Genomic DNA, 12,667 nt, shown 5'->3' with positions numbered 1-12,667 from the left:
CCATATTTTTTTTAATGTAGTTACCCAGGACTTGTGGTAGTGCCTCAGTCTGTATTGGACAGCAGCTTACAGAAGGTTGCACGTTGTTATCGACACAATAGGCTTCCAGTTGTGTGTTGGAAACACGCTAAAACAAAGGCTGTTCTGCTGCGCTCTGGTGGATTCCATGGAAAGGGAGTTGTGGGACTTTTTAAATCCCAAAATCCACACTCAGCTGGTGAGATTTCTATATGCACATAAATGCATTTTTACCTTGAAGGAGCACTATTGAAACATTGTTTAACATAAAAGCTAATCATTCAAAGTTAATAATCTCATTCAGAAAAATAAAACTTCTAACCTATTGTAATATCCTTACTCTTTGTTCTTTAAATGTTAAGACAGGAAAACAGTTTCTTATTTGGTATTATGTAGAAGTCCAAATTATTTAAGCACAAGTGAAAGTATAATTTTTATTACAACTTTAATTATGTTCTCTCCTTTTTCACTTCGTTGACTTCTGTACCATCCACCTCAGTTGAAGTGGCCAAGCAGAGTTAAGTACAACTGCTAGCAGTATTACTTCAGCAATCAACCAGCAGGAGTGGGCATATCTGTGCTCCAGGGCAGTATGTTCTTCCTGTCATGGTGGGGCACCCAACTTACATTCCAAGTTGATTGTTGCCAAAGTATCAGACGATGGTTTGAGGTATTGCTGGTTGTATTCAGTCTGGTAGATACCATAGTATGATAGTATATTTTAACTGTTGTTGTACTAGGCTGTTAACATTGCATGCTTTTTCCAACTTTCTATCAACCAAAGTACTTAGAATTACCTGTAAATACTAGTGATCATTAATGTAGCTTTCATAATTGATATCTATCATGTGACTAATATTGACTTGAATTTTTCCTATGATCCCAATGTCATTATCAGTTACAATGAATTATCTTTCTAAAATCTATAGAAGTGTATGTTTTCATGAAACATTCACTGTCCCGTTTTCTAAGTAGGGGTGTAGCATTTGCAGTCCCCTGGCACCACCCTGTTATCCAAGGAGGATTAGAAGATTGTGGCCAGAGCATCTGCAGTTTCCATCCTTACTTCCGTCAGTAACCTAGGATGTATCCTTTCTGGACTGGACAACTTTCCTACTTTAAATAACGCCAACCTTTTAAATACCTCCTCTTTATTTTTATCTGATCCAATATCACGACTCCCTCCTCATTTCCTGTTACTTTGCAGCATCCTCTTTAGTGATTACAAAGTACTCATTTAGTATCTCAGCCATGCCCACTGCTTTCACAAGAAGATCTTCCTTTTGGTCCCTAATGGGTCCCACCCTTCCTTTAACTACCCTTTTACAATTTACATGTTTGTAAGAGACTTTCTTTGGGTTCTCTTTTATTTTAGCTACTACTCGACTCTCAATCACTCGCTTTGCCTCTTTTATTCCCTTCTTGAGATCTCCTCATTACTATCTGTATGCAGCTTTTCTCTATTGTATTATAAGCCTTGCATTTGTCATAAACTTCATTTTAATCTTTGATCATCCAGGGAGCTCTAGCTTTTGATGCTCCTCCTTTCCCCTTTGTGGAAATGTGTCTCCTCTGTACCTAAACTACATCCTCTTTGATAGTCTCCCATTGTTCAATTACTATTTTGCTTACCAATTTATGATTCCAATACACCTGGGTTAGATTATTTTTTAATTCACTGAAATTAGTCTAACTCCAGTTAAGTATTTTTACTTGATCTTTTGATCCTCATTGGGCTGGAAACACACTAATCAGGAAAGTCCTCTTGTACACATTACAGGAATTCCTCCCCTCTTTGCCCAGCTTGTAGTAGGATAATTGAATTCTTCCATTACCACTATGCTATACTCTATGCACCACTCTATAATTTATCCTTTGATTATCAAAGGTACAGACACAATGGATCAAGTAGCCTCTTTCTTTGCCGTAAACCTGATGAGATTCTATCAGTGAATTTGCTTGGTATTTTCTGTATAACAAGTTTTTATTTTTATTTTTCCTAATAGCTCCTGTGTCCTCAGAATCATCAAGTAGCATTGAACAAGAAAAGTACCTACAAGCTTTGCTGAATGCAGTACCGAGCTTCTCCAAAATGAATGGCTGCAGCACACTTACTGGCCAGCCCAATGTCACCCTTACACCAGGTGCAATTGTATAACAATGCTCATTGATTGTGATAAATGGTGCTAGGGGATGAGGGGAGAGATGTAACTTAAAGGTGTGATTTTTATTGATTTTGGACTCACTTTGTACAGTAACCAGTTTTTATTTTTTTTTTCCAAAGAATGTGAGGAAGCAGCCTACTCCAAGGCCTTTGTAATGCTGCGCACTACCAGAGCCTACTACTAGGAGATGCATTGAATGGCACTCCAGTTTTCCGTCCACCATTCACATGCTGATGATAGCATAGCTGGGGTGCAGTGGACATGAGTTACATCATACTACTCTGTTGGATCTCATGCAGCTTGGAAGAGATATTTCTTTTAATGAAGGAGGAAGTCATTCCATTCTTCTTCCCTATCAAAATGATAGGTGGAGTTATTTAAAAGCTCAGTTTCCATAAGGCACGCCAATGCACTTGTGCAGTAGTTATGATAAAATGGTTGTTTCAAATGTAGTAATTGTATCTTTCCTATGACAGTTTAACTGAAAATGACAGACACACTACTAATTAGAACTGGTGGTGACAAATGTACTGTTAAATGATTATTTTTTAAATGTTTAAATAAGCCCAGAATTATGAATACACAATTTAGTAAAAAGGGGAGAGGGGTGGTTTTGGTAATCTCTTTAGTGGAATTTACCAGTAATGGGGTCATTTAGAGGTAATCATAAATGGTACATTAGAGGCATGTGACTTGGAAAGTTAGACTGCTAGAGAAAGTATGTTGAACTAATCAAAAGAGGCACCCAGTCTGTACTTCATTCTTATTCAACATAACCAAACACTTCTTGCTTCAGTTCACTTTAATACTTTCATTTCTTAAACTTTACCTGAACTTGTCTAATCTTGTAAATCTGCTTATTCAGTCTTGACATTTTAAGTATCAAACAGTTTACTAAGGATAAAGATCCATTTTAAGGGCTGTAATTTTTTCCTGCACTTTCACTGCCACTTTTCTTACTTCCTTTGCTCCTTTTCTGAACGTGTTGACTCCTTGCTGAGGTACAGTTCCAGGGTGCCAAGCATCCTTTCATACTTTGCCCCAAAGATGTTTGACAATAAGTATAAGGTGCGGCATCAAAGGCCTTATCTTGTCTCACCTTATCTACTTCAAGTACGGAATGTTGGATACTGATCTGGATTAGTAACCTTGACCAATTTCTTCTTTCTGAAACTAATTCTAATGTTTCTGAACTGAGATCAACTAAGTCAGCATGGACTGACTATTAAACCTGGGGCATTCCTGGTCTGTGTGGCTTAGCTACTGAAAGTATAAACCTATTGAATCATCGAAGGGCCGTTTTTTTTTTCTCTATCAAACCTTATTTATGAGTTAATCAAACTCAAACTGTAAACACATTTATTTCTTTTTAGATACAGCCATTGACAAACGGTCCTCTCGCGCAACCAGTGTTGTAAAGCAGGTGGTCCCGGCACATTTGGATGTGCATCTTCCAAACAGTTTTACACGTGGAGGTTAGTAGTGTTATATTCTAACCTTATTTCAAAGTTCGGATTCAAGAAGGTCAGGGATTATTGAAAGGTCTTCTCTATGTGCATCACTGTTTTATTAAAATGTGATAAATATAATCTCAAAACATACAGGCAGATCTGTCAAATGTGTTAGCACAAGTTGATTTCCCCCAAGGTGGTGAGCTGCTGATCTCAACACCGTATGCTACAGATAGGGAGAGAAAATCCGTGCTTCCGCTAAGTAGTACATTTGGCCTGGCAGCTGAGAGCACTGTTAGAAGTAGGTCACCCACAGGTAGAATGTGGCTCAAGAACACTGGAGCAAAAATAAAGGAACTTTAACATGTGCCCAAAAAAATTACCAAGAAAAACTAACAGAGCCAAAATCGTTTGCTATTTTCTGCACATTATTTCTATTCTTCTATTTTTTTAAACTTCAAAATGCCATTTCATGGCAGCAGGTTCATTTTTAGCTCACATTTATCAGTTTATGGAAGCAAAGGTAGTTTTCTGAGCTCAGTTTTCAGACTTATGGTATGCCCATATGCAAAGGCAATGAGGAAAACAATTCAGCAGAGGGGACCTTGAACCCATGTCCCTCCACTCTGTGTCATTGGATAGTGGTGCCTGTATTCAGGACACTATCCTGCCATCCCTAGATAAAACTGGCTGTAAATGTGAAATCAATTATTATTAAATAAAAGCAAAATGCTGGAAATACTCTGCAGGTCTGGCAGCATCTGTGGAGAGAGAAACAGAGTTAACATTTTGAGTTGGATATGACTTCTTCAGGTTATATAGATGTCAAGGTGAAAAAATTAAGGGACGTGTAAACCTGCTAGGTTATGTGGAAAAAATTATAACTGTCTATTAAGGAACAGATTGGGTAAGGGACCGAACTTATGTGCGCATTACAGCGGCGATTATGTCTTCAAAATTGTCAACAGTTTGCTCAAGAATCTTCACCTGTAACTACATGGATGGGCAGGGTGAAACATGCCTTTGTTCGAAGTGTTAATAGCATAAATGTTGTGATTATTGTTTTCAGGATTCAAATTCATACAACAACTTCATTTGTACAGTTCCTTTAACATAGTAAAATGTCCCACGTAGCTTCACAGGAGCATTATCAACAAAAATAAGAATATATGCCTTTAGTTTTACCTTTCTACATGTTAACATCAAGTGACTATCAGCTGTACTCTTTGTATTACCCAGTGGAACAGTTCGTGTGGAAAGAGGGAAACAATATAATTTTGACAGTTAAATTTTAAGATATACAGTTAGGATCTTTAACTTCCGAACATTTGGTTTTATTTCTTGGGCTACCGCTGTCAAAACAAATTATCTCAGTATGCCTATACAACTAGGATCCTGCCAAGCTTTAGAAGGACAGCCAGGAAAGTGTCAAAGTTTGACCTGGTCCCTCTAATGAGGTGGCCGTTGTAACATTGATGTTCTGATTTTCAAGCTGGGAGAAAATAAGCCTTGCAAATAGTTTGCAGCCGGTTGAAGACCTGCTCTTAGAGATGTTGGTCCCACTTGCAAATGGAGGGCAGGTCCCTGGATGCACAGAAAAATAGCTTGGGGTTTATTTTGGCAAAACAAATTAAGTTTTATAAAAGTGAATTTAAGGCTGATGTAGTAATATCGAAAATGAGATAAAGAATAGGAAATAAGATTTAAAAACAGGCAATACAGTATAATTGGCCCAAAATTCCGACAGCAACATTGTACCATCAGAACTAAGGCAGAGTGGGACTTGCACCTTGAAGTCATGGCACTAAAACCATCACAAATTGCTGAGAAATACACAGAGGAGAGGCAGAGACCCAACTCTGCAGCAGGATTTAAAACCAAAGTGACAATGGAAACACTAATGGTGGGAACAGTAGCATCATGGTTATGTTGCTGGACCAGTAATCCAGAGGCCTGGACTAATGATCCGGAGACATGAGTTCAGGTCCCCCACAACAGCTGAGGAATTTAAATTCAGTTAATTAAATAAATCGGCAATAAAAAGCTATTGTTTCCCATGAAACTACTGGACCATAAAAACCCATCTAGTTCACTAATGTCCTTCATGTGGTTTTCTCTTAACTACCCTCTGAAATGCCTTAGCAAGCCACTCAGTTGTCAATAAGGCAGCTCACCACCATCTTCTCAATGGGCAATTAGGGATGGGCAATAAATGTTGAGCTTGCCAGTGACGCCACACCCCGTGAATGAATAGAAAAAATACTGGAAGCAGGCAACCTGGGCAATAATGAGGGCTGCCTTGAAGAAACAAGTGGGAAACTTAAGGGCGTGAGATATGCACGGAGATACAGAACAGGAAGAATGGGCTATTTAGGATTGGGAAATCAAAGCCCCACCAAAAATGTGGTGCATTCTTTCTGAAGAGAAGTGGTGTGGCATTGAGAGTCACCTTGAACCTCAGGACTCTAAATATAAATGGAAAGTTTTTAAGAACAAAATAAAGCATGTGGAAGATGTATACATGCCAAAGTCAAAAGAAAGGAGTGTGGTAAGAAAAAGCCAAGGTGGCTGACTGGTGATGTACAAACACAAATTAGATTTTAAGAAAATGTTCTTTATAATTTAAAGACACACAATACACAATGGAACAAAGATGGGAACAACAAAAAAAACTAAACACACTATTAAATCAACTAAAAGGTTAATGGAAAAGAGGATGGTATACAACTACGATTGGAATGAGAAAACGTTTTCAGTTATGTGAGGAATCAGAGGACTGCCGAAGGCCTTATTGGCCTTGAGGACAAGTTACAAACGAATCCGGATTTGGCAAAGATGCTAAGTGAGTCTGGGCATCGATCTTCATTCTTGAAGATGACAATCAACTGAAATAATTAAATGATAACAATAAAACTATTAATATTAAAATAAATGAGCATATTGTTTTAGATGGAATTAGGAACCTTAAAATAGATGGGGCAGCCAGGCTGGATGTTAAAAAAGCATACGAGTTCTTGGCTTTATAAAATAGAGGGATAGAGTGCAAAAGCAAGGAAGTTGTGCTAAACAACACCAATTTGTATTAGTTTAGTTTAGTTTAGTTTAGTTTAGAGATACAGCACTGAAACAGGCCCTTCGGCCCACCGAGTCTGTGCCGACCATCAACCACCCATTTATACTAATCCTACACTAATCCCATATTCCTATCACATCCCCACCTATCCCTATATATTTCCCTACCACCTACCTATACTAGGGGCAATTTATAATGGCCAATTTACTTATCAAATCACTGGTAAGGCCACAGACTGAGTACTGTACCCAATTTCAGGAACCACACTTTAGGAAAGATGTCACAGTCTAGGAAAGGTGCAGAGGAGATTTACCAGAATAATAACAGGAATTGAAGGACTTGAGGTGGAGAGACTGGAAGAACTGTGATTGTTCTTAAAGCAGAAACGATTAAGTGGAGATTTAATAGAAGTGCTCAAAGTAAATGAGGAGAAGCTGCTTCCATTGGCAGGAGGGTCAGTAACCAGACGACACAGATTTCAGATAATTGGCAAAGAATGAGAGGGGAGATGATGAGGTTTTTTTTACACAACAAGTTACGATGATCTGGAATGCATTGTCTGAAGGGATGGTGGAAGCAGACTCAGTAGTAACTTTCAAAAAGGAATTAGATATATACTTGTAAAGAAAAGAAATTGCAGGGCTATCGGGAAAGACCAAGCTGCTTTAAGGTAGTACTGATTTAAGACCATACTACTCAATGGGTATGGTAGCATAGTGATTATGTTACTAGACTAATAATCCAGAGGCCTGTACCAAAGATCCGAGACATGAGTTCAGATCCAACCATAGCAGCTAAAGAATTTAAATTCAGTTAATTAAATAAATCCAGAGTTAAAAAGTTATTGTCATTAATGGTGACCATGAAACTACAGGATTATAGTAAAAAACCCATCTAGTTAAAGTTAGTTCACTAATGTGCTTTAGGGAAGGAAATCTGCTGTCCTTATCCTTCCTGGCCTATATGTGACTCCAGACCCACAGTAATATAGTTGACTCTCGTTGCTTTCTGAACTGACCTGGCAAGGCATTCAGCTGTACCAAACTGCTACAAATAAAATAAGAATAAAACAGGATGGGCCATCGGCATCGATCTAGGCACCAGATTTGTACATGACAAAGGCACTCCTAGTCAAAGCTGCCTGGAACGTTTCCTCACAAACATCTGGGGACTTGTGCCAAAATTGGGAGAGCTGTCCCACAGACTAATCAAGCAACACTTGACAGTGTTATTCAGAATCATATCTTTCAGTCTATGTCCCAGACTCTTCCTTCACCATCCCTGAGTAGGTCCAGTCCCACTGGCTGAACAGACCTACCACAATTGGGAGGGAGTGGCTCTAGGAGTGCTCAAACTGGCACCGGACCCAAAAGCTTATGCATCAGATCAAACATGGGCAAGGAAACCTCCTGCTGCTTGTCACCGACTGCTTTCCTTCAATGGATGAATCAGTACTCCTCCATGTTGAACTGCACTTGAGGATAGATGAGGGCACAGAATATACTCTAGATGGGGGATTTCAATGCCCATGACCAGGAGTGGCTCGGTAGCATCATTACTGAGCGAGCTGGCCAGGTCCTGAAGGACAAAGCTGCCAGACTGCGGCTGGTGATGAGAGAAACAATATGAGGGAAAAACCTGCTTGAGCTTGTCCTCACCAATCTACCTGTCACAGATGCATCTATCCATGAAGGTATTGGTAGGAGTGAACACCGCATAGTTCTTGTGGAGACATGGTCTGGTCTTCACACTGAGGACACCCTCCATGATTTTTTTTTTGTATTATTCGTTCATGGATGCAAGAATCACTGGCAAGGCCAGAAATTCTTGCTATCTCTAATTACCACAGTACTAAATGAAATAAATCCAGAATAGATCTAGAAACTCAAAACTGAGCATCCATAAGGTGCTCAATTGCAGCAGAGTTGTATTCCACCATAATCTGTAACCACGTGGCCTGGCATATCCCTCTCTTTACTATTATCATCTAGCCAGGAGACCAGTTTTGGTTCAATGAGGAGTATAGAAAAACATGCTGGGAGTAGCACCAGATATACCTAAAAATGAGGTGCCAATGTGGTGTTGCTACAGCACAGGACTACATGCATACTAAACAGAGGAAGCAGCATGCTATGGATAGCTCTAAGCAATCCCACAACCAGTGGATCTGACCAAAGCTCTGCAGTCCTGCCACGTCCAGTCTGTGAATGGTGGTGGACAATTAAACATATCATGGGAAGAGGAAGTTCCATGAACACCCTCACATGAGTGCAAAAGGTCAGGCTGAAGTGCTTGCAACCATCTTCAGCCAGAAGTACCAAGTGAATGTTCCACTTCCTCCTGAGGTTCCTACACTATCACAGATGCTAGTCTTCAGCTAATTCAATTCACTCCATGTGATATTAAGAAATGGCTGAGCACATTGGATACAGCAAAGGCTCTACAAAATCCTGACTGTAATGCTGAAAACTGGTGCTCCAGAACTAGCTGCATCCTTAGCCAAGCTATTCCAGTACAAAGCTGGCATCTACTGGACAAAGTGGAAAATTGCTGCGTATGTCCTGTCCACAAAAAGCAGGACAAATCCAATCCAGCCAAATACTGTCCGATCAGTCTACTCTCAATGCTCAGCAAAGTGATGGAAGGTGTTGTCGATCATGCTATTAAGCATCACTTACTCACCAATAACCTGCTCACAGATGCTCAGTTTGGTTTCCTCCACTGCCTTCAGACTTCAATACAGCCTTAGTCCAAACATGGACAAAAGAGCTAAAGGTGAGGTGAGAGTGACTGCTCTGGGCATTAGGGCAGCATTTGACCAAGTATTGCATCAAGGAACGCATGTAAAATTGAGTCAGTCAGAATTGTGGTGGGGGGTGGTGGAAATATCCACTGGCTAGAGTCATACACAATACAAAGGAAGAAGCCCAAGGACATCACTGCAGGAGCTCCTCAGGGCAGTGTCCAGGCCCATCTTCAGCTACTTCGTCAATCCCCCCATCATAAGGTCAGAAGTGAGGATGTTTGCTGATGATTGCACAGTGTTCACTTCCATTCACAACTCCTCAGTTAATGAAGCAGTCCATGCCACATGCAACAAGGCCTGGACAACATTCAGGCTTGGGCTGAAAAGTGGCAAATATAATTCACGCTACACAAGTGCCAGGGAATGGCCATCTCCAACGAGACAGTCTGACCCCCTCCCCTTGACAGTCAACAGCATTACCGTCACTGAATTCCCCACCATCAACATCCTGAGGATGTAACAAGCAGGGTGGATAAAGGGGAACAGGTAGATGTAGTGTATTTGAATTTCTAAAAGGCATTCGATAAGGTGCCATGTAAAAGATTACGACATAAGATAAGAGCCGGTGGTATTGGAGGTAATATATTAACATGGATAGAGGATTGGCTAACTAACAGGAAATAGAGAGTTGGGATAAATGGGGCATTTTCAGGCTGGCAAACTGTAACTAGTGGAGTGCCACAGGGATCAGTGCTGGGGCCTAAACTATTTGCAGGCTATATTAATGACTTGGATGAAGGGTCCGAGTGTCTTGTAGCCAAATTTGCTGATGGTACAAGGGTAGAAAAGTACGTTGTAAGGAGGACATGGAGTTGCAGTTCAGAGAAGGTTCACAAGGTTGATTCCTGGGATGAAGGGGGTGTCTTATGAGGAAAGGTTGAGCAGGTTTGGCCTATACTAATTGAAGTTTAGAAGAATAAAAGGTGATCTTATTGAAATACGCAAGATTTTGAGGGGGCTTGACAGGGTCGATGCTGAGAGGATGTTTCCCTTCGTGGGGGAATCTAGAACTAGGGAGCACAGCTTCAAAATAAGGGGTCTCCCATTTAAGACAGAGATGAGGAGGAATTTCTTCTCTGGGGGTCATTAATCTTGGAGGCTGGATCATTGAATCTATTCAAGGCTGAGCTAGATGGATTTTTAATCTACAAGGTGTCCAGGGTTATGGGGGGCCGGCAGGAAAGTGGAGTTAAGGCCACAATCAGATCAGCCATGATATTGAATGGTGGAGCAGGCTGGAAGGGCCAAATGGCTTACTCCTGCTCCTGTTTCTTATGTTCTTATGGGAGTCACCATTGGGTAGAAATTTAACTGGACCAGTCACATAAATACTGTGGCTACAAGAGCAGGTCAGATGTAGCAAGTAACGCACCGTTTGACTCCTCAAAACCTTTCTAACATCTACAAGGCACAAGTCAGGTGCGTGATGGAATACTCTCCATTTGCCTAGGTGAGTACAGCTCTAACAACACTCGAAGCTTGACACCATCCAGGACCAAGCAGCCTGCTTGATTTGCAACACATCCACCACTTTCAACATTCACTTCTTCCACCACCGGCTCACCGTGACTGCAGCGTGTACCATCTACAAGGTGCACAGCAGCAACACACCAAGGCTTTTTCCACAGCACCTTCCATACCCACAACCTCTACTGCCTAAAAGAACAAGGGCAGCAGGTGCATGGGAGGAAAACAACTACAATTTCCCTTCCAAGTCACACACTGTCCTGACTTGGAAATATGTTGTCATTCCTTTGTTGTCACTAGGTCAAAATCCTGGAACTCCCTTCCCTAACAGCACTGTGGGTGTACCTACACTAGATGGACCATAGCAGTTCAAGAATACAGCTCACCACCACATATTCCAGGTCAATAAGGGATGGGCAATAAATGCTGGACTTGCCAGCAACACCCACATACCATGAACAGATTTTAAAAAAACACTATCCTTGAACAAGACGTTGGTTAGACCTCAGTTAGAGTACTGTGTCTAGTTTTGGTCTCCACACATGATGGGTGATATTGAGGCTTTGGAAAGGGTGCGGAGGTGGGGGGCACAAGATTAATTCCCAGTTCAAAGCATCTTAGTTACCCAGATTAGCTCAAAGAACTGTTTCTCTACATTTTAGAGAAACATAAACATAGGAGTGATGTCATCGAGGTTTATAAAATGGTGATGGGATTAGATTCTGTTGTGTAGACAATTCATATCAACTAAATAGGGTAGAGAGAACAAGGATCATTATCTCAAGTTATGTAATGCCGTAACTAGGTTAGATGTTAGGAGATGGTTCTTTCCCCTGTGAATAGTTGACTTGTGGAACAAGCTGGTGGCTTGTTCAGTGAACACGGATTTTCTGAATTCCTTCAAGTGACAACTGGACCTGTTTCTGGCTGTGGTGGAGATCACCATGTACAAGAGGCATGCACCATGTAACATTAATAAGAGCCAGAGTGGTCTCCTGGACTACCTTTGATCAGCTAAGAGTCAGAGAGAAATATCCCAGATTTTCTTCCCCTAATTAGCCACAGTTTTTATATACATACATACAAACTAGGAGCACGAGTAGGCTAGTTGGCCTCTCGAGCATGCTCTGCCATTCTATAAGATCATGGCTGATCTGTTTGTGGACTCAACTCCACTTTCCTGCCTACCTGCGATACCCTTTGGCTCCCTTGTTTATCAAGAACCTGTCTACCACTGCCTTCAAAACATTCAATAACCCCGCCTCCACTGCTCTCTGGGGAAGTTTCCCACGGACTCATGACCCTCAGGGAAAAAATTTCTCCTCATCTCTGCGGAGCCAGGCTAGGATTTTTCACTCCCCAGGCCCTTAACTGGTATTGGGTGGGACTTCCAACTCCTTGAGGCAAGGAGGAGGCCGGCAGCTCTTAGTCCCAGCAGCGTCACCGGTAGCAGTCACCACTGCTGGGACTACACCCAGCCATCGGAGGCAATAGGAAGGACGACCCCAGGACTTAGGTAGGTTTTTAGGACCTTGCCACGAAGGGGAAAATCCTCTCAGCATCGACCCTGTCAAGCCCCCTCAAAATCTTGCGTGTTTCAATAAGATCACCTTTTATTCTTCCTCTCCCCCTTTCTCTCCCTGTCCCCCTTTCTCTCCCTGCCCCCCTTTCTCTCCCTGTCCCCCTT

At 41.3% G+C, this 12,667-nt stretch overlaps 1 protein-coding gene across 2 annotated transcripts in view; it reads left to right on the top strand.

Moving 5' to 3' along the window:
• Positions 1 to 12,667, top strand: part of sbf2 (SET binding factor 2) — a 743,327-nt gene that overhangs the window by 670,600 nt on the left and 60,060 nt on the right. For both annotated transcript variants that reach the window (XM_068046388.1, XM_068046387.1), the window contains exons 27-29: positions 21 to 217; positions 2,025 to 2,162; positions 3,557 to 3,658. In XM_068046388.1, the coding sequence (XP_067902489.1) occupies positions 21 to 217; positions 2,025 to 2,162; positions 3,557 to 3,658 (437 nt within the window). The remainder of the gene's footprint in view (positions 1 to 20; positions 218 to 2,024; positions 2,163 to 3,556; positions 3,659 to 12,667) is intronic.

Source organism: Heterodontus francisci, chromosome 14, assembly GCF_036365525.1.
Source record: "Heterodontus francisci isolate sHetFra1 chromosome 14, sHetFra1.hap1, whole genome shotgun sequence".
Lineage (NCBI taxonomy): Eukaryota > Metazoa > Chordata > Chondrichthyes > Heterodontiformes > Heterodontidae > Heterodontus > Heterodontus francisci.
The sequence above is the reverse complement of the archived record's forward strand: the minus strand, read 5'-3'. Positions and strand labels throughout refer to the sequence as shown.